The sequence below is a fragment of the Xiphias gladius genome, chromosome 8, assembly GCF_016859285.1.
Source record: "Xiphias gladius isolate SHS-SW01 ecotype Sanya breed wild chromosome 8, ASM1685928v1, whole genome shotgun sequence".
Lineage (NCBI taxonomy): Eukaryota > Metazoa > Chordata > Actinopteri > Istiophoriformes > Xiphiidae > Xiphias > Xiphias gladius.
Window position 1 is genome coordinate 1,351,857 of NC_053407.1, and position 20,982 is coordinate 1,372,838.

Here is a 20,982-nt window from a genome sequence, read left to right on the forward strand (position 1 = left end):
TCAGACTTACTTGGCCTCCTCTATGGCTGACATTTCCTCTAGAGGACCATTGGGAAGCTCCACAGTGGACCGACACTTCTCACTGCTTACAGGAGACACAGGAGAGTAGAGAAAAAACATCACTAAATAGCTAGCCTGGAATCATATTAACATAGCTCTCGTTGGATAATGTTCTAAAGAAAACCAGTGATGGTACAGAACCCAGGTACCCAGAGTCAATTCATTTCGATTTGATTAGTTTCGAGTCGATTCCTAATGATTCAGTTACAGCAGATGAATATCAATGTTCCATAAAGAACTTCTCAGAATTTATCCTGGGAACATAAATTTTATTCTGCGTTCAACGAAAGAGCGGCACTGTTGTTGTGCTTGAATATAAAACTGTGTGAAGTCGCATTATAATCTATATTGTTAACACATTTCCAGGTTAGAAAAGGTGGACCAGGGATTTATTTTCCTTGGCAAATGAAACAGCTGAGCAAGAATAGAAAGAAAGAAATTTAAAAAAAAAATACATGCTGTCACATACAGCCACACGGAGACTGTCTGAGGCACATGATTCAGCTGAGTAGAGACATCCACTTGAATGATCAGTGTGAGCAGATGGGACAGAGACTGAAAGTCTGCTCACTGATTCATCTGCTCAGTTTGTGTTGACAGGACGTCAGCCTGAGATCTGCAGACAGCTGTTAGCTGGTGTTCGATCCCCGGCAGGCAGAGACTGAATCGAGTAGAATCCGCACACTGTTCACTCAACTTCCACGGCCTCACACCTCGTAGTCAGAGATAATGTCTTCAACAAACGCAGACCGAGCTCAGATCAGTGTGCAGAGTCTTTTTTCAGTCTATCCCTCTCGTAGATGCGATCTCTAGATTCAGTACGACATAACCAGTCAGCTAACCATCCTGAGTCTCTACAGTTAACTGCGGCAGGTCCGCAAACACTGTAATTATTCATGTCAAAGTTTACAGGACAAATGACTCAAGGCGGCTCATAGAGCCAGCTATGATTTATGTTACTTAAAAAACTTAAAATAACCTTTTGTGCATGTTGTAAAAAGTCAATTTCAACAAAGTAGACATTTTATACATCAGGCCGCCCTAACTGAAGCACTTACAACAAGTAACCACTGCACACACAACATTTAGCACGTGTTTGCTGAGAAAAGAGAATAATAGATATTGGATCATTCAGATAAAAATTGTGATTAATCTGAAAGTCAATTTCTTTTATCCAGCCCTATGCAAGACACAGTCCAACGTTTTTCATTAACATCAGAAACATTTAATGAGAAAGACAAGTTTTTGGAGTTGCACTGTTTGATATGCACTATATCAAACAGTGTTTACATTGTTTAACTACAATCCATGAATAACTTGATAAATAAAAAGCTGTTATAAATTAATGAAATTTGCAATTAAGTTATGCATCACAAAAGACCATAAAGTAAAAAAAATCATAATAAAAAGATCAATAGATGTGTTTCCTAATTTTGCCTGATTTTGAAACAGAATTTAAAAAACTCATTTTAAAAACTACTTATGTCTTCCTAAAATACTGCACTTCACAATTCATTTACTTCCTGCTTTAACATTAACAGTAATTTCCATTCAGCGACTGCTCTAATTTAAAGACAGGTACAGTGTTCAATCTAAAAATGAAATAAAAACCAGGCCACGGAGCAACAGCTGAAGCTCTGACCGGAGCTGTTCAGTGCGCGCAGACAGCTAGCCAATAAGAGCTCCTTCTGTTACTGTGCGCTGGATTTTAGATAGCACATGTCTTTAAATTAAAGAAAAAGGACAAACTTAAAGACAGAAAATGGAAATTATTTGGAGACATTAACGATCTTTATTTTTTTATTTTCAGCAATGTAATGCATCATTTACAGGAAAATCTAATTTACCAATTTATTATCACATTTTAAATTCATCAGTTGATTATAGTGTAAATAATAAATACTGAAAAGTCTACAGTTACTCCTGTGGCACATGCTGAACTCCATACTAATTGCACAGTGTAATCAAGGGCTTTGGCACTGCTGATACCTGCATTAAAATGGTGATATGATGGAAGTGATGCATTCGATGCTTCTTGCTCTAAATATACTTACAGTTACGAAGCAACATAAACTCCTACCTAACTGATTTTGGAACAGCATTTCACCACAGCTATAGACACTGAAAAAATCCCTCACATTTTGGGGTCAAAGGTATCATGTGGCTGCACCATTCAGCACTACTCATGGAAATGTTCAGAGGTGTGCACACATTTCTTTTTTTTCCTTCTTCAGGTTATTGGTGTGTGTGTTGTGTCTGACCCTGTTTTGGGACAGCAGGCTGCGGCTGAGCTGTTGACACCTGTTCTCTCCAAATCCACACACTCCACTACTGAAGCAGCACTCTTCTCTTCATCACTGGAACACATATGTACACACACAAAACACACAAATATACATTAATTGCCAAGAAATAATTCAAACCAACCACTTTCCCCAAAGAAACACACAGAACACAGTGAGATGTGAACAGTGATGCATGCTGAACTGACTGACAGAGCACACAGTAAAACAAAGGATGGAGGTGTTGAAATGGGGTAACTCTAGGAACCGTATGTAGGAAAAGCATCAAAATGTACAGCAAATGGAGAAAATCAACTTTTGATTGTTTAGCTACGATTCTGTTTACTTTGTAGCTACAGAGCCAGCAAGTAGTAGGCAGGCCCACACACTGATTTGGACACTGATTTGACCAAAATTGATTGTACCAGCCGTCAGTCTTGCTTTGTCTCAGAGAACCACCAATAATCTTGATGAGGCCTCAATCAAAGCAAAATGCCCATAAAAATCTAAACATAATTCAACATTTGTGGTGCTACATAACAATTATTCAGCATTAGTCATTTCAGAAAACAAGCTGTCATGCTATATGAAGAATATGTGCCCAATTAAAAATCTCTGGCTATGGCTACATTTGTGGAACAACATCTTTATTTTCACAAAACGCAATAATATTCATCCTAAATGCTACTTAACAAAAAGGAAAATAAGTCTTAATAAAACTTGAAACATTATGAAACTAAGTAAGATCATTGCTCATGTGCAAAATTTCAATTACTCAAAAGAAAAGCTTTATTCTTCCTGCATAATTTGGCTGCTTCTCCTTTGATCATAAGACTTAGGATGTCTTGTGTTATTTTCAAAAAAGCTTTTTGTATTTTCTCTGACATTAGGTCAGTTTTAGCACACTGATCCTAAAGTAACTATCTTTCATTTCAGCCAGTGCCCAGTGGATAAATCAGAAGGCCACTAAATATTGGTCGATATTAGCTTTTCAGATATATCAGTATTGGCACATACATCGGCCAATAAGTAACATGAAATTGGAGTACATGAAAGTTAAAAATATGTATGAGGTCAGTAAGAAACAGCGTCTCCCTTACAGTTTGCATACCAGAGAACTGAAGGTTCATTTTTAGAGAAAAGGAATTTTTGCAAGTAAAGAATACTGATATCCTGAAACTGTTCTGATTTTTCTTCCTGCATGTCTGCAGCTGCTATGAGCTAGTTATCTCTCATTCCAATCACATAAGGGGTATTAATGTCAAAGCATTGTCAAATGTACGTTAAATTTTTATAATTCGATTAAAATTAGTAGTATCTGTAACGTAAAAATGCATCCATTCTTCTAGTTTAAGATTACTGTTAGTATTGTAACATTGAGTATTTTGTTACAGTTTGTATGCACAAGTACACAAGAGGCTATCCTGAATGTATTATCTGTTCTATTGTAGTTCCTGCAAAGAACTGTAATGAGTGGACTGTCACCATAAATGATAGAGGAAAGACATTAGTTTGGCATTATTCATGTTAATAATTATGCAAACATGACACCATAACATATTGTTCGATTATCTTTTAAACGAACTAAATATGTTTTTTACAGGTGTGTTAGGTCAGAGCCTTAATGACCATATTTCTTTTCAACTGGTCTTTGAAGACAAGCCTCCTGTTGGGAAGAGTTGACTAATGTGTAAATGCATGATTTAAATCAGCTGTGCTTGTACTAACCGGGCACCCACCAATGTGCATTTTGTGACTGCTTACACAGTAGTTATACACGTCATTGTGCATTTTCACCTTAGTACTTCACAATCCTAAGATGGAGACCATGGCTGAGGGCTAAAGCCAATAAGAAGGCAGATGTGGGCAAAGCAAACAATAAAATGAAATAAACATGAATAAAAATACTTAAAGCTGTTTGTAACCAATAAAAATCCTATTGTGGAGAGGCTGAGGCCACTTCAGAAAATTGGCCTCCACTACAGGGCAAATTCACTTGTTGTAACATGTGAAATAATAATTTGGTTTTAAATTGAGTTGGCCTGTTAAGACAAAGGTAATCTGAAACTAAAAAACTGCACTTGGACAACACCTTTGGTAGAAACACATGCAGAATGGAGATAATGAAATAAACAAAAAAGGAGCTGAAACCAAAGAAGATCAAAACTGGGAAAGAAAAGTTGGTGGTTGACGTGACAACAAGACTACATCGCGGCTGCAGGCTCATCTCTGATTGGCTGTACATACCGATAAGATTTCAACACTCTGAAGAAGACCACACCCACAACGCACAGCAAGAGAGAGAGGGGAAGCTCAGGTTGTAAGTGTCGCTCCGTTCATCAGACAGTTGTTATTTACTCAGACAGACAGACATTATAATGCAGCATCAACAAGGGGACAGAAGGACAGAGGACGACCAACTTTAAAACCTGTGGATTTAGGATAGGCAAGTATTTAACTACGGAGACACTTCAAACTCAAGTATGAAAAAATCAGCCCATGTAAGACTGAAAGATGGCTGTAGAAAGCGTGTAGTTTTATATTTTTGTGGAGGATGGGGGCCATATCACTACATAGCTGCATATACAGTTCACAGCTAAGCCTGTTTCTGGTCTCTCTTTTCTCGCCCTCCCTTCTCCTCTCAACCCAACCAGGTGAGGCAGACGGGCTGCCGACCCCGAGGCCGGTTCTGTCGGACGTTTCTTCCTGTTAAAAGAGAGTTTTTCCTCTCCACTGTCACCAAGTGCTTGCTCATGGTGGGAACTGTTAGCTTTCTCTCAATAATACTGTAAGGTCTTGACCATTGATTCCATTTTGTGAGGTAGAGCCACCATAAATTATTAGACAAAGAAAGAATGAACACAAAGTGTAAGGCAATTGAACCAGTCTAATGGCCCTATTTTTGAGGTACAATGACCAGCTAGTGCAGCACTCTGACAGTATTTTTCTGACCTAGAAACTGGCTTTGCCTGTCTGTGTTATTTTGGTATCCAGCGCAGTGCAAATGGTGCATAGATGGGTTGTTCATTTAAATGAGTTATAACAAAGCAAGCTGTTGGTATTTTGGGGAAATCTGATCTTCGATGTCGCACTGTTGCTGCAGGTCCAATTTTGGTGATTTTGTCCACAAAAGCAAACTAAATACTTGCAGCAAATGTGCAGCAATGGTGGAATAATGCTTAAATTGTAAGTAAAATAATTTAATTAAACACTCTCCAAGCAGTCAATTTGTTTAATAGGTCTAGGGCCTGTCTCCGATCTTGGTGTTAAATTAAACACTGCCACTACAGGAACTGTGACCTAGTCGTAGTGTGAGGGCACTAGGGTAAGAAAACAGATGTAACAACACTAATGAGACACATCCTGACAAGTAGCCATTCTGGTAAAAGACACTATAATGTAAGAGCAATCCACTGTTCCCCTCTTGGGTTTTTAGAATGCCAGGACCACGACCTTAGCATTTAAACTGCTACTAATGACATTCAGTCATTTAGCACAGCAATAAAGTGTTTTTGTGTGGATGTGTTTGGCGAACCTCTTGAAGACGGCAGTCTCAGTCTTGGCATCAACAGTGAGGCTGACCGTTTCTTTCATGGAGCCATTGATGACTGTCTCCGTGATGCTGCGCTGCTCACAACCAGCCGTTTCCTCCTCCGCTTTAGATCTCCCACAATCCTTTGTTGAGGTGGAGGAAGGAGAAGCCACATTGGTTCCCAACCAGCCATCACAGTCTGAGGGTTGTTAATAAAGGCGACAAAGGGGTCAAATGTGACCAAGGTCAAGGTCAATTACGCTATTTCAACACATTGCAACTCACAGCTACTCTGACAGGAAGCATATTCACTCACTAATGTGATTTTGGATTATTTAGATTCTGTCTCTAGAAGATAAACAAAATGAAATCCCACACATTAGCAAGTGTCAAATTTCCTATCAAAGTGTGTCCAGGTTTAGCTTGTCACAATGGGAAAGCTGGACAGTGTTAGGCCATTGTAAGACCTGGCATAACATGCGTCTTGGATGATCACAAGTGATCTGATCTTACTTCCCCACTCTAAACACGTACATCAGTTCCGTTTGCAAAGACCAACTTCGTTGTTTTTAAACCAGTGGGAGGCATTAATGCACTTCTTGTGCCTAGTCTGCCGAAAATTAAAAGAAGAAGTCAAAACAATACAGATTGGGTCTATTCCTTGGTGTTTTCCAGACAAACCAAATTGCCTAAGATGTTTGACACACTGATAACATATCTCAATGAGCTTTTTGAAAATTTTAGACATTGTGGACATAGCTAGTTTAGCTGACTTGTACAACTTGCATTTGTTTACAAATGGGTACGTACAGCAGAGGATGTCAGTTGACTAGGCGGTCCTTCACTGTGGCCCAGGACACATTCGCATTCACACTCCTAAAAGAATGTGGTCATATGTGGCTCAGACCACCTCCAAATGCGGTCTGAGCAAGTGGATCTCAAATGCATCACACCTGTACTTAGAGCTGTCCACTTTTGATCAGATCACATGAGATGCATGTTAATGCCAGGTAGAAACAGGGACTTAGGGCCACAGATAGTCAAATGTTTGAGGACGCACTGGTGTGCGTCTCTCAAGATCACGTGTAGGTAAGTCACATTCTCTGTCGACATGGACATGCATTTGTAAACATCTCACCTTCAGGCTGCATGGGTGCATTGACCCCCAGAGGGTCTATTGTCTCTATGCTGGTTTCCATAGCAACAGGAGAGTTGCATCTCAGTGGGTCTTTTGGGCTGAAAGAGAGCAATTTCTATTTATGAAGTGCTCTCTCTGATTCAAAGACAATGACAACCAAAAGCAAGCAATGTTCTGCTATAACTTCAGCACTGCCGGCACACTAACAAGAAACTATACCAGTATCTGTCAGGATGTCCTACCTAACAGGGGTGAAGTTGGAGAAATCAGCCCAGCCCGCTTCGGAGCTACGAGTGGCAGCAGGAGAGGTACTCCATGCTGTCTCGGGGAGGACTTCTGTTGAAGAAGAGGAGGAGGACAAAGAAGAGGAGGCAGTAGGGTTGTTGGGGCTGGAGGCCTGTGCAGTGGATGTACCCGTGTCCATGGGGATGTCATCAAAGTTGGCTGTCCACACTGGCCCTAAAAATAATTATGATTAAAAAAAAAAAAAATACATAGAATTAGTCAGAAGTAAGGTATTGATAAAACTATGGTTTTCTTATCAATTTAAAAAAAAAGAAGAAGAAAATCAGGCATCGCATTTGCACCAGCACTGAACCATTTCTAATGCTCCCCACCCCTACCTGTGTGGACAGCTAACAGTCATTCCAGAACCTTCACCATCAGCACTGTATGCAAAAACCTACACTAAAAATAAACATTGTCCAAGTGTTACACCAAATTTAATTAATCACGAAAAATCTTGAATTGGCTACATCTTAATCAAATACTAATCCTAAACCAAGTCCAGGCAAAAATTCAAACTGACAAGGAATTTTTTTTATTTGGATCCATTTGTTATTGTTATGTCCTGGGTCTGATACACTATATACAAGACAGGTGACAAATAAAAGGAAAAAACAACATAAAGCGTCTTAGTCAGGTTTTGGGACACCACGAGCTAGAACAGCTCTAGAACAGCTTCAAGGCTCCTTGGCATTGATCCTACAAGTCTCTGTATCTCTCCTGGAGGGATGAACACCATTCTTCCAAAAGATATTCCCTCATTTGGTATTTTGATGATGGTAGTGGAGAGCGCTGTGTATCGGCAGCATATGCAAGGCCAGCATATGGTTCAGCATCACCCCTCGTGCCGAATGGATGGGGGCACTGTCATCCTGTTTCCCCACTCATTTTACAGGTTTTTCTTTTAATTTGTTGCTCATCTACAGTTCTCGAAGGTACACCAACCTGTGTCAACTTCCATTCTGTCATCGGTGCTGGGGTTGGAAGCTTCAAATGGATCTCTCTTCCCATCCTCCTCCTCTGAGTCTGTGCTCTCTTCACTGTCTGTGCTGCCTGAACTCCTGAGATGGATAAACAGATCAAGGGTTATTTCCAACCCTTATCTGAGTTCATCCTCTCTTTATAAAAGGGTAGAGCAATAAATTTGGAGCCACAGTGAGAACTCCACACTCCTACAGCTTCGGCTGTTAAGGCAGATGCTAACAAGTGCTGCTGGCAGTCGAGAATCTTTCAATGTCAGCTAGTGCTGATTCGAATAATCAATCAGCAGAAAGTTAGCCAATGACTGTATTAATTACTCAGTTAACTTAGAGTTGAGTGTGGTTTTAAGCATCAACAACAAGCAAAGAGGAAATGTTTACGTCATTATTCTAGTAAAAGTTTAGTAAAAGATTAAATAATAATGCAAATGATTAGTTATCTCTCAATTTCTTCCAGAGTATTTTCACATTTCTATGATCACAAACATTTGACACAAAAAAGCTTGAACTTCAAAACACATGCTCCTGTTTACTAACTTGTTGATTGCTTTACACCAAAATCACCCTGCAGATGCTTACAATTTATAATCAACCCTGCATGTTTGGTTGCACAGACAATTTTTATCGGAGAGGGATAATGGCCTTGAAATTGTAGAAGTCAAAACAGAAGTTTATTCAGTATGACATTACAAAGACAAACATCTCTTTGTGAGCGTGCATGTGCTAAGCTGACCTGGGGCGTCTCTGTGCCTCTGGTGCAAAGGTGACATCTTTTTCGTCCCAGATATCTTCCTCATCTGAACCAGCATCTTCAAACTGCTGGATTTTCTCCTTACAACGTGCCTCAAACAAAGCTATGTTTGCCTGGGGAAACACACACATACACACATGAGAGACATACTTAGAAAAACACTGTTTATATCTAGAGTACTTGCACATAAAAACTAGGGTTTGATCCTAAACAAACGCCACTCAGCCGTGAAAAAGACATTAACACGTATACCTCTAGTTTCATAGCACAACAATCTTCACTGCAGGCCTCAAACAGAGCCATCTCAATGGAAATAAATTACAGCATACCCATGTATGTATTTCACATTGTTCTTTGCTCCAAGCTTTTGGTTCAAACTAACTTTTATAAAGATGAATCCTCATATTCTATACATCGACCATACAATTGTTGTATAGGTAGTTGAATAAGTTGAATTTCTTATCTCACTTTGTGGCAACCGTTCTAAATTAATGTTAACAGTGATATCAGGAAATACAACACATGCCATATTAATAAACCACACATTTTAATTTGTTCCATGAGAATTTCAGTTTCTTCTCTCATTCATTGACTGCATATGTATTCAAGATTAATAATCAAAGTACTTACACTTTCATTTGTATTCAGTGAAAAATTGATGTCTGATATTCTATCAAAGGGAATACTGCAATGTTAAAGAGAACAGAGTTTAGTTTAGTTAGGGTCGTTAGACATCCGTATATATGGCTACACACAGGCAGACAGGCTCTAGCACATAGCTGTAACACTTCATATTCAATACTGCAGGAGATACTAAAACATATTCTCTTCATATAAGCTAGTGCTGAAGAAGCAAGTTTTAAAATAGTACAACAATAGTAAAACAATCCAAATATATATGAGCTCAAGTACAAAGACTGGAAGCAGAGGGATAATGCTAGACGAGCTCTGTAAAAGATGAAAAATACACCTTCCAACAACTCCCCTTGCACCAACCAAGGATTATTTTCATTATCGAATAATATGTTGCTGAACCCGTTTAATTTAGAAAATGTAGGAAAATAGTGAATGCTTGCCACCATTTCCCAGAGTCCAGGGTGATTTGTTCAGATAGCTTTTTTTGTCTGACCAAAAGCCCAACACCCAAAAGTGCTCAGTCTACTATAAAGAAAGCCATGGAAAAGCAGAAAATCCTTACTTTTTGCTTGAAAAACGATCCACACAATAAATCATTAATCAAAACAGCTGTTGATATATTTTTGTCGAACAATCAATCAACTAGCCCTTTCATATATATATATATTTTTGTTTTTTTTGTTTTATGATGTAAATGACTAAATGGCTCTTTGTCTAACAGAACTGTCAACAGCCTCGCAGGAGAGATTCTACATATTGCATCTTTTATTATTTTGACTGTGTGGAAATGTGGTGTTTCAACATCATAGATGATAATAAAGGCGTTGAAACGCAGGTCTTAAACGTAAAAGCTGAGACTTGACTTGCTTCCAGTTTTTGTGCTGAGATAGGCTAAACACATCTGGGACTCTCTCAGTACTAGAAACCCTTTCATTAAATTAATATTGAGCTTGTCATCTGACTTTGGTAAACATCCTTGTTTTTCCTTTTAATCCAAACTGTCAGACTGCTGCTTTTAATAAGCACTTTCAGGAAGATCAGGGGGTCATTCTAGACAGCTACAGCAGCTTCAGACTTTCCAGTGGAAAACAAGTGAATGAGGCTGTAATTAACTACTAAACAGCACTACTACTATAACTCAAGACCAAGTCAGATAAAGAGTAAACTGTAACACCTGTCCACACATGAACCCAACAATCCCATTACCATCTGCCCGCCCTGGGCAGGAGCTCGTACCAGCCTGCAAACTACAAACTCTGGAATTCCTCCATCTAACCACTCTATTACTATTCCCCACTACTCAAAGTATACACCAAGCATGGAAACTGAAAAATGAAAATGGCAAATATTAACTACAGTAAAAACAACAATTGTATCCCAAATTACTCTTCACCCAGTCCCGCTTTACCTTCCAGCTTGCGCATTCATGATAACTGGCAAGTATCTGACCTGTACACAATGTGTTTTCTGAACGCACAGCAAGGGTGCAGAGGATGTCCAGTGTACATCAGGCCTTGGGAAAAGCCAAGTCCTCTCCTTGTAGACTCTACAAGGGTAAGTCAGATACTTTCCAGGCATCTTGACTGCACAGATAGGAAGACCACCAGGCAGACCTTAAACTTAACTAGAATGGGAGCATTATCAGGTACACCAATACAGCAGTTCTGTGAATTACTCACTTCAATTTCATAGAGTTACATTTTTTCCAACAGAGATTCTATCAGATTTTGTCGCCATGTTTATCACTCACGCATCTTCTTATTCCACAACTGGCATCAAATAGTATCATCTAGAACTGTCTGAGAATTCAAGTCAGGTAGAAATGTCAGTGTTTAACCTGCCATTTTTGCCTAGTATGGCAACATTAATCTCTCATTGAAGCTACATACGGTCAATGCTCTGAGTCAATTTTATCTGACCCTTCATTTAATAAATATATGAACATAATTGTTTGCATTACTGATATAAGTAGGACAGATCTTTAAATTCCTGTCTTTACTAAAAGAAAACCCCTTTTGTTTGAAGAAATTATCTGGTTCCTGTTTGTTTTTGGAGCTTTACTGATGCTATTTATTGTTGCCAGTTGTTACTTTTATTATTATTTCATTATTACTGGCAATTACTATTGAGTCAAAGCATTTTAGTAGAACAGGACTTCCAATCTTCCCAATCTTTATAAATAAATGCATACATCTTAATCTATTCTTTTGAATTTATTTTGTCAAACAATTAAAAGTTACAAGGATTAATGCCAGGACTTGAGGAATAGATTCTAAACATTTGTACTGGTATTTTTTTTTCCCCACCCAGCCCAAATTTTTTGTAAAATAAGAGACTTTTGCATGGTGTGATAATGCTAAGCCCAAAATCTGTGTCAAAATAAAAATGCTCTACTTCAATCCACGAGCTGTTTTTTAAAAGTGAAGCAGACATTTTAAATCATTGATCAACTACCCGCTATCTCCAACAACCCACAACCTTTGCAGAGGATTGTACCCCAAAAAGCAGCTCGCCCTAAGGAAGGTAGAAAGGGACAGCACACAACAACACAAAAGCTGGATATGGTTTCCTCTCTTCAAGCCATATTTTGTATTTATTATAGCAGGCATATCAAAACTTAAATTAGGCTTAGCTTGGGAGTAATGGCATTAATTTCAATGTGTTAGCAAAATGGTTGTTGCTCAGGCAGTAACCATTTTACAGTCACTGTCATTGATCTTTTTCTGAAGCAAAGTGGAAATATAAAAGTGTCTGCCCCAATCATAAGAACTTTAGATTTATCAAAATTAAACTGCATGAAATCTAGAGGATTCAGATTTTAATGTCAACAAGAATTGAATGAAATACATGTGACATGCCATAATATTGGGGCAGAGAATGAGTAACTTAAAAAAGCCTTTTCTTTTTAAAGTGATATGCAAATAATTGAACAAATCCGCCCCTCGCTCAGCTTTTTAATGTCATAAGTGCCCTGTCCCTTCAGTGTTACACAGTAATACTTAGACAAGAAGTCTAGTCATGCAGGATGAGTACTCACTCCACAACATCGTCCTGATCAGCAAACTCTTCATCATTGAAGCCGAACTGCTCAATAAAATTGGACGTCATTTGTTGCATCTGATAATCAGAAAAGGCCTGGCAAAACCCAAGACCAACGATAATGATATAGTCTTGGCTCTACACAAAGCTGGTCATTACTTGCAGTAAAAATACACAGCAAATATAGTAACTGAGTTGTAAAAAAAAAAAAAAAAAGAATGTATAACATGTACAGTACACAAGTTAATAGCTAAAAAGCACAAACATGCATTTATAGTCAGATGCCAAAACGCTTTAATATTACTTGGAAAAAAAAAAAGTAAATTCTATTCTATTCACAGTAACTGTAAAGTTTCCTAAATAACATTAGTAGTTAAGTAAATTAATTCAAAACAAGGTAGAGAAATGTTTCTGTAGCTTGTTACTGTGCATGACCCATAGTCACAAAGTATGAAGTAAAAAAGTTGAAAAATGGTTCAACTTTTGAGAATATACACTGCATATGTGCTGTTACACCTCAATAATCAACCAATGACAATGGCTCCAGGAAAACACATCTGTATTCCAGAGTGGTGATTTTTTTCAGTGACTGACCAACTGCATCATCAGCCAGAAATGTTTGTATCAACACTCCACCCATGTAGCCTGTAGTGTATTCTTCACTGATAACTGAGCTCAAAGTAACCATTGTAAGATTTCACATCAACATAAAAGATCATTTTCTTCACGTTGTTGATCTTTGGGGCTGCCAAAAAATCTAAATCTAAATCATGTTTCACTGGCACTTGTTGTAATTTAGGGAAATGTAGGCGTGCTCTAACAACAGACAAAGGCATCTGTGTCTGATCATGATTGAGGTTTTTTGTTGGGCTTTAGAGGAAAACTGACGAAAACTGTACAAATGGGTTAAAATTAATTTTGTCCAAGTAGGACTGATTCTTAAATTTGTATATAACACACCGAATGGAAGGTGTACACAGTATATACAGTAAAATCTATATAAATGGTTTTAACGTTATGGCTGATTGGCGTGTACTGTCTCACACTGGCCAACTCTGATGAGACAATACTGTCCACTTACACTGCTTAGAGGATTTTCCCCCATAAATTAGATATCAATGTTTATCCAAAGAAAAGCTCACATGGCAAAACAACAGAGCTTCTGTTTAAGACTGACATAGAAAGTCTAATGAATATTTGTAGATCAGTTAGGTCTGTGTGGCTATGGGTCTGCTTTGTGTGAATATATACACATACATTTGTGCATGTATGTGTGTTTAGGTCTTACTTGTTGTAGAGAAGAGTCCTGGTGAAAGCCACTGTCTTTAAAGTCCACCTCATCATCACTGGAAGAATGGATGTGGTGTGTATTTACCTAAAGGAAAATTTCATTTTAGCAAAAAAGGTTGGAGCCTTAAAGGCCTAAAGAGAACAGTCTACCCACTGCTTTAATGTGCATTCCAAAGCGCACTACTGAACTGGCTGTCCATACATGGTGTAATAAATTTAATCACACTGGATATTTGCTTGTGCTGTGCTGCAGTGCATTCTGATCTACATCTTTCTGAAAATGTACAGTGCTGTCCCTGAGTAATTACGCTTGAAAAGGTGTTGAGTTGGATCTGTACTTTGAACACTGGATGTTGGAAGAAAACACAGTACTTTATGGCTTGTGTACATAGGAGGTGTTTTAGCTGTGTATTTCTCTCGTTCCTCCCAGGTGAGTCTCTTAGAACACATACACGCCTATTTTAAATCAATACAGCTTTCTACACTGGCCGCATGACAACTCATGTTTTACTTGAGCTATACACACATGAACAGAACCTGGGGCATATTTGTACGCTTCAAGTCTATTTTCTTCCATTCTATGTGTCTAACTATAGTGTTGAGCTTTGAGCGATGCCAAAACGTGGATGGCCTACACTTAATACTGTGCTTGAATGCACCCTTTGTAGACATAGACAAAGCACTTAAGCTGCTGCTGGTGCTCATGCTACACCTCCCGCGGAGACACTGTGTCCAAATCCAATCTGCTGAACTACAAAGCCATCACAATAAAAAAACATCTTGCTGTCTAAATAACTGCATTGCACCCCCAACGTGTCGTGAAATAAAAGCTTGACATCAGTGTTCATGATCACGTAGTTACTCACCAGGTCGATGGTGTTTCTCTTGTTTGTGTCAGCCAGCTGCCCAGAAATAAAAGCCTCCCATTTCTCTCTGTCGTCTGCTGGCAGCTCTGTGTTAAGACACACAGAGTTCATATATTCTCTATCCTCATATACTGTATATTTAACAAAACTGTTAAACTATGGTCATCCTTGTCAGATGCCACGTATTATTTTGATAAATAGGCTAAATACTTAGTTAACTACACACAAAACAGAAAATACACATATATTTGAAACCAAAAGAAGTTATAGATCATTTGAAAGACAAATGTGGATATAGAGAAATGAGAACTTTGACAGAAGCAAGTCCTTACCTGAGATGAGCTGTTGTATCTGGGGTCCATTAGGGCCTTTGTCACAGTTATGAACTATAGAGTTGGCTATTCGGGTGAGGTGACCCATGTAACCTCGTCGCCGACCACCTTCCGCCCTAAGACACACACAAACACATTAATACAATTTCATGAGATATTCCATTATGATTATTTTTTAATTATTTTTACTTTGATCACTAAAGCCAGGCATCACTCTCAACTAGTCTGAACCCCAACCAGCTGTGATCTTGTAACATTTTAAAACACTTGTGTCATTTACGTTTTCATAGTAAACGAGCACAGAACTTTTGTTTTTGTAGCCTGTTCTTTTCAATTATACTACAGTAAATGACAACACAATAAAACACTGTTACAACCTGACAAAGTTACTTATGATCTCATTCACAGTAGAGCAGAATACTCACTGTTCTTTCTCATTGGAGCTCCAGGCGTCTACGATTCTCTGTATAAACTTGCACTTTTGAAACAACTGGTGGAGAAAAATATAAGGAAATTAAAAACAATTAATATAGTGTGCCTACTATATAGTGCATACTGACTGACTGACTAACTGACTGACACACACACACACACACACACACACACACACACACACACACACACACACACACACACACACACACACAGTGATGAGGTGTGCCTTTTTCAAAATAGGACAAAAAAGAGCCCATGGACTTTCAAGTACAACACACAGTCCAAGCCGTAGAAATAAACAGATTATGCCTGATATGACCCAAAATACCTGGGGAAATGTGATGCAGTATTTATTGGTGACCTAAGGGCTACTGCCTTTACCACTGTACTTTTCCAACTTTACAGTAAGTACAACTCAGTTCTGCATTAGCTTTTTTGGTCAGGAAATAATAGCATTACCAAAATATTTGTGTCTACACTGAATGTTTAGCTGGAACAGGTTTTGCTTAATGCTAGTAATTCTTACCTATGTTAAGTCAGCTTTAGTTTGCTAAAACACAACAAATATTTCAGTTTTGCTATAGTCCCATGGGTAAAACTGACAAATATTTCTTTTTCTCTTTATTCTAATCTTACATGTTTGATGAGGATGCTCTCCCTTGCATGTTCCTGCTCTGTGTTTGGCTGGAGGTCAGAGGGGGCAGGGGGCATAGCCAGAATCATGGCTGTGCAGATCTCCACCTGAATGTGGAGGAAGTTGTTCCAGATGTATTTGAAATACATGTCCTGTGGAGCAAAACAAAATAATTATGAGAAGAGAGACATTTGTACATAGTTTGGATAGTCTAATGATGATTGTTGCTGTCACACTATACTGAAGAAAAATTTAGTTTTTACAAGATGGTTCTTTTTTTCTCTAGCTCAAGGTTAAGTTTGTTAAAAAAAAAAAAGCAAAAATTAACATTACCCAAACCACTTTCCAATTAACACACAAATGAAGAAAGATAGATATAATTGTATTAGTTATCTATCTATATCTATATCTATATCTATCCAGATAGAGACCATATGTTCTGCTTTCTTTCGGTTGCCATGATTTTTTCCTTGTTCGATTGCCAGTTTGTTGTCACTGAGCTACTTGGTTAGGATCTGCCTCTGCTTTCTATCTCTGAAAGTTAAGAGATATTCTGCCAATTCATAATCTCACATTCATAACATTCTAATGTGCTTTGGCTTTTAGTTTCTTTTTTCCAGTGTTTCAAACGGGTTTCTTTACATTGTGCTATAATTTGGTTTATTTTGATTGGTGTTTGGAGAGCAGTGTTGTTGTGAGACTTGTCAGTGTGTTTGTGAAGGGGTAGTTTGTCTAGGTACAAGCTGACATAGTAAACTCTTTTCGGCTCAGCTTTTGGGTTTGGAAAGCTTTGGAATGTCCATGGGGTATCTGAGGGACTAGATTAAGGTACTTTAAAAAATCTGAGTGCTCTTTTGAATCTTAATTATCGGTGGGTATGTGCCTAATTCTGCTCGACAGGCATTTGTTGCTGTTTTTTCTTTGTGCATGTAAAATGTATCAGGTATAGCTATGATGACTATGTGGACCCCCATACTTCACTACCATGTAATGCAAAGGGCAGGATAACAGTATCAAATATTTCAATTTTAATTGGAATTTGGAAGTTATAAAATGTACTCTTTATTGCATTAACAGCTCTCAGAGCTTTTTCTTTTAGTGCATTCACTGCCATGTTCAAATTTCCTGATGTTCTTATGGTTATACCAAAGTAGCAGTAGCTCATACTGTGTTCAATGATTTGATTATCATTGCTGAACTAGTATTTGTTCTCCTGACATCCGGGACGTTTTGAGAAAAATCACGATATTAGTTTTCTTCATATCTACAGGGCCCAGTTCTAGCAGTATTCTTGTACTATGATCAGCTGTTGCTGTAGTGTAGGAGAGTAGGAGATTGAGTAGGAGATAGTAGAACAAGGCCATCTACATAATACAGAGACGTCAGCTCTCCAGTTGGAGGGAGAGGCCAGGAGCACCACATTGATCCAACTGAACAGCAAGTTCACTTAAAATAATTAAATAATGTCATGATTTAAATGCCAGCCTTTACTCTCTCTGTCTCCCAACTGTTCGAGGCAGACGACTGCCCACCCAGAACCCGGTTCTGCTCGAGGTTTCTACCCGTTAAAAGGGAGTTTTCCCTGCCACTGTCTCCAAGTGCTTACTCAAGCGAGAAGGTTTGGTCTCTGTAAATAATATTATAGAGTCCAGTGCCCTGAGATAAATTCTGTTATGATTTGGCACTATATAAATAAAATTGGATTGACCTGACTAATTAGTAACTGCTGATATGACCTTCCACCACCACCAGTTATAATTTTAACCAGTGGAAGCAGCAGTCTGCGCCACCTAAAAATGAGAAACTGCTAGCTGAATGTTTTGTAGACTGCTCTTTGGTAATAAGAGATTACAGATAAAAACTTTGATAAATCAAACTTTAGCAAACCCTGTGTTTTGTCAACATCTGTGTCAGAACACAAAGAACCAAAAAAAGAAAAAAAAAAAGTGGCCCAAATTTTTTATATATATATATATATATAATATATATATATAAAGGCGGTATATATATATATATATAATATATAATATATATATATAATATATATATATATATATATATATATATATATATATAATATATATATATACACACATACATATACATACACACACACACACACACACATACATACATATATATATTTAAAAAAAAAAAAAAAAAAAAACAGATAGTACTCACTAGTATAACTCCCAGTGTGTTGAGGTTAATGAGTTCTGTGTTGATGCTGTGTGTGTTGCTCTGCAACAGACTGGCCACCAATCTGACCACATTGAGCCTGGTGTTTCCCACTGGAGGGTCCAGCACTCCCCAAGTTGTCTTCATCACATTCTTCTTTTGGTGGAGAATAAAAACTGCTCAGTATATACACAACTAAGTGGGATCGTTTCATAATAATTACTAACTACTTATAGTACGTGGTAGAAGACCCTCTGTCACATACTGTTTCTCTGACTTTACCATTACTAAATTCTGCAATTTCAACGACAACACCATTGTTTACAAATGTTGGATAAAACATACTACATCAAACTAAACTAAAAACAGCTGAAAACGGATAGGACTAGATGATTTAATACTCCCATGCAGACTGCAACCTTATACGTTCAATCTACAAAACATTTTCTCATTTCAAAACAACTTACAGCTGTCAATGTGGTTCTTACCTTTGGGGGTTCCAGTAGCAGCTGGTGAAAGTCTTTAAGTCGGGGTCTCACAGCCTCCAGGATGCTGTGGTTGACTGAAAATGAAGGATGGGACATCCCCGGGGGGCACTCCATATGACCCTCAAACCTACAACAGTGAAAGTGAACATCTAATGAACTAACTCACCAAACACACAATCTTGGACTTTGCCTAACTTATATATTCAGGTGAGCACATACAGATTTTTTCCCTAAACACCCATCAGAGTAGTGTGAACATTTGTGGTAATTATGGTGGTAAGGCTGGTTAAACGTAAAACTGTATGGTGAACTCTGCATGTATTTGTAATCATTTTTAAGGTGTTAACTCATTTATAACTATGTTTGGTGGTGGTACAAAAACAATGTTTATGTATGAACTTAAAAGGACCATGACACAGAACTGTGATGGTTTTGGTCATCATTTCTATTAATAATAGTAATTGCAGGTGTACTTACTTGGAGCTCTACCTCAAAGTAAAATGGTTTAAATAATCTGGATAAACTGTTGGGCTTGTTTACAACTAGTTTGATCATCTGACTGCTGGTTTCTGTCAGATACTGTTGTAGCGATGTTGCCACGTTCCCAGATCTCAGCAGCGACTTTGCAGAGTAGTAATCACAGCTGACAGAAATGGACAAAACTATGAAAATAAGATGCTAACTGTGTTAAACCAAAAAGACATTTTTACAATGTACTGCAAAATCTGTGACCTCAATAACTGATAAACAAAAACCCTAAATTTAATTGATCTCTCAACTTAAGGCATTTTTATTTTACATGAGGCATTTTGTCCTCATTTCACATTTTTCAACAATCTCATAACCCACTGTATATCCAATGTCAAATTAAAATATAAAGAGTGGCAGAGTCCACGTGACGTACGCTGGTCTCCTTGTCTCAAACAATGTGAGGAGGATCTGGATAACACTGACAATTGCAGATTCATTCTTCTCCTTGTCGAAGATATTAGACAGCAGCTGCTCCACCGTCTCCTGTCTGAGGAGGACAGACATGAAGATGAAAGAAAGCAGACTCAGAGTCACTTGCTAGATCAGTAGAGCAGAGTGTTTTTAGCAGCCTACTAGGCAAAAATGACATCAGCCAACAAAAGCAAATGGTGAGCAAATAAAAACCAAATGACTGATTTGCCTGATGTACATGAAAAATCGCTGGTACAGTAATCAGAACCTAGGGAGTATTTAGTAAGCCTCGAAACCTTAGTAGGAGGTCAAAGGTCACGGTCAAAAACACCAGGGAAATTAACCATGACTGTAAAAGCTCCTATGGCTGAACGATACATACTTTTCAAGTGTGGCCAGAAGTGGGTCGGGCTCTGAGCAACCCTGCACCTGAAACATCTGATCTCTGCTCAGTCTGATGATCTCACACAGCGACTGGGAGGCATTGGAATGTCTCTGTGTCAAGAAAGATGGACCAAAAAAAAAAGAAAAAAAGAAAAATCATAAATCAATGGTCTTGAATCTGACTCACTTGAAATTTAGCAAATTTAATCCTCCAATCAAAGTCCTAATATTCATGAGAAGACTTAAAATAAGCATGAGCATTCATCTTGATGCAGATAAAAAATTTAAAATAAAATTGACTATCTGCAGGGCTCTATAGCTATGATATTTTGTGAGTTGAGCAAACTGATACGTAAGTAGAAGTCGACATGCAAATTCTCTAACAGCTATTCTTTAATAAATATTAATGTTTTCAAAGCTTAAATTAAACAAAAAAGTTCCCTGGTTCATCAACAGCCCACAGAAGACTATAATATCCCAGTGGCCAGTGGAGGAAACTCACATCCTCATCTTGAGAAGGCTGTACCATGTCCACTAGTCTCTGAATCACCTTCTCCTCATTCAGCCACTAAACGAAGACAGAGTAGACATGATCAGGACAGCACAAAATATTCACAGGGGAACCAAGAAAACAAGAGCTTCAATTCATAAAAGCCTTCAATGTAGCAAGTGGGAAAATTCTGTGTAATATACGAATGTTAGAAAACACTAAAGTTTATTCTGAAATTTC

General features: G+C 38.1%; 1 protein-coding gene across 5 annotated transcripts in view; it reads right to left on the reverse strand.

Moving 5' to 3' along the window:
- ppp6r3 (protein phosphatase 6, regulatory subunit 3) overlaps positions 1-20,982 on the reverse strand; it is a 29,234-nt gene that overhangs the window by 887 nt on the left and 7,365 nt on the right. For 2 of the 5 annotated variants that reach the window (XM_040132377.1, XM_040132381.1), the window contains exons 6-24: positions 20,755-20,820; positions 20,251-20,363; positions 19,831-19,944; positions 18,927-19,053; positions 18,442-18,594; positions 16,263-16,412; positions 15,617-15,681; positions 15,192-15,307; positions 14,860-14,945; positions 13,992-14,078; positions 12,702-12,799; positions 9,659-9,713; positions 9,011-9,141; positions 8,243-8,358; positions 7,255-7,471; positions 7,013-7,110; positions 5,878-6,073; positions 2,322-2,417; positions 11-85 (exon numbers count right to left, since the gene is read on the reverse strand). In XM_040132377.1, the coding sequence (XP_039988311.1) occupies positions 11-85; positions 2,322-2,417; positions 5,878-6,073; positions 7,013-7,110; positions 7,255-7,471; positions 8,243-8,358; positions 9,011-9,141; positions 9,659-9,713; positions 12,702-12,799; positions 13,992-14,078; positions 14,860-14,945; positions 15,192-15,307; positions 15,617-15,681; positions 16,263-16,412; positions 18,442-18,594; positions 18,927-19,053; positions 19,831-19,944; positions 20,251-20,363; positions 20,755-20,820 (2,159 nt within the window). The remainder of the gene's footprint in view (positions 1-10; positions 86-2,321; positions 2,418-5,877; positions 6,074-7,012; positions 7,111-7,254; positions 7,472-8,242; positions 8,359-9,010; positions 9,142-9,658; positions 9,714-12,701; positions 12,800-13,991; positions 14,079-14,859; positions 14,946-15,191; positions 15,308-15,616; positions 15,682-16,262; positions 16,413-18,441; positions 18,595-18,926; positions 19,054-19,830; positions 19,945-20,250; positions 20,364-20,754; positions 20,821-20,982) is intronic. The other 3 variants (XM_040132379.1, XM_040132380.1, XM_040132378.1) reach the window with 3 other exon arrangements.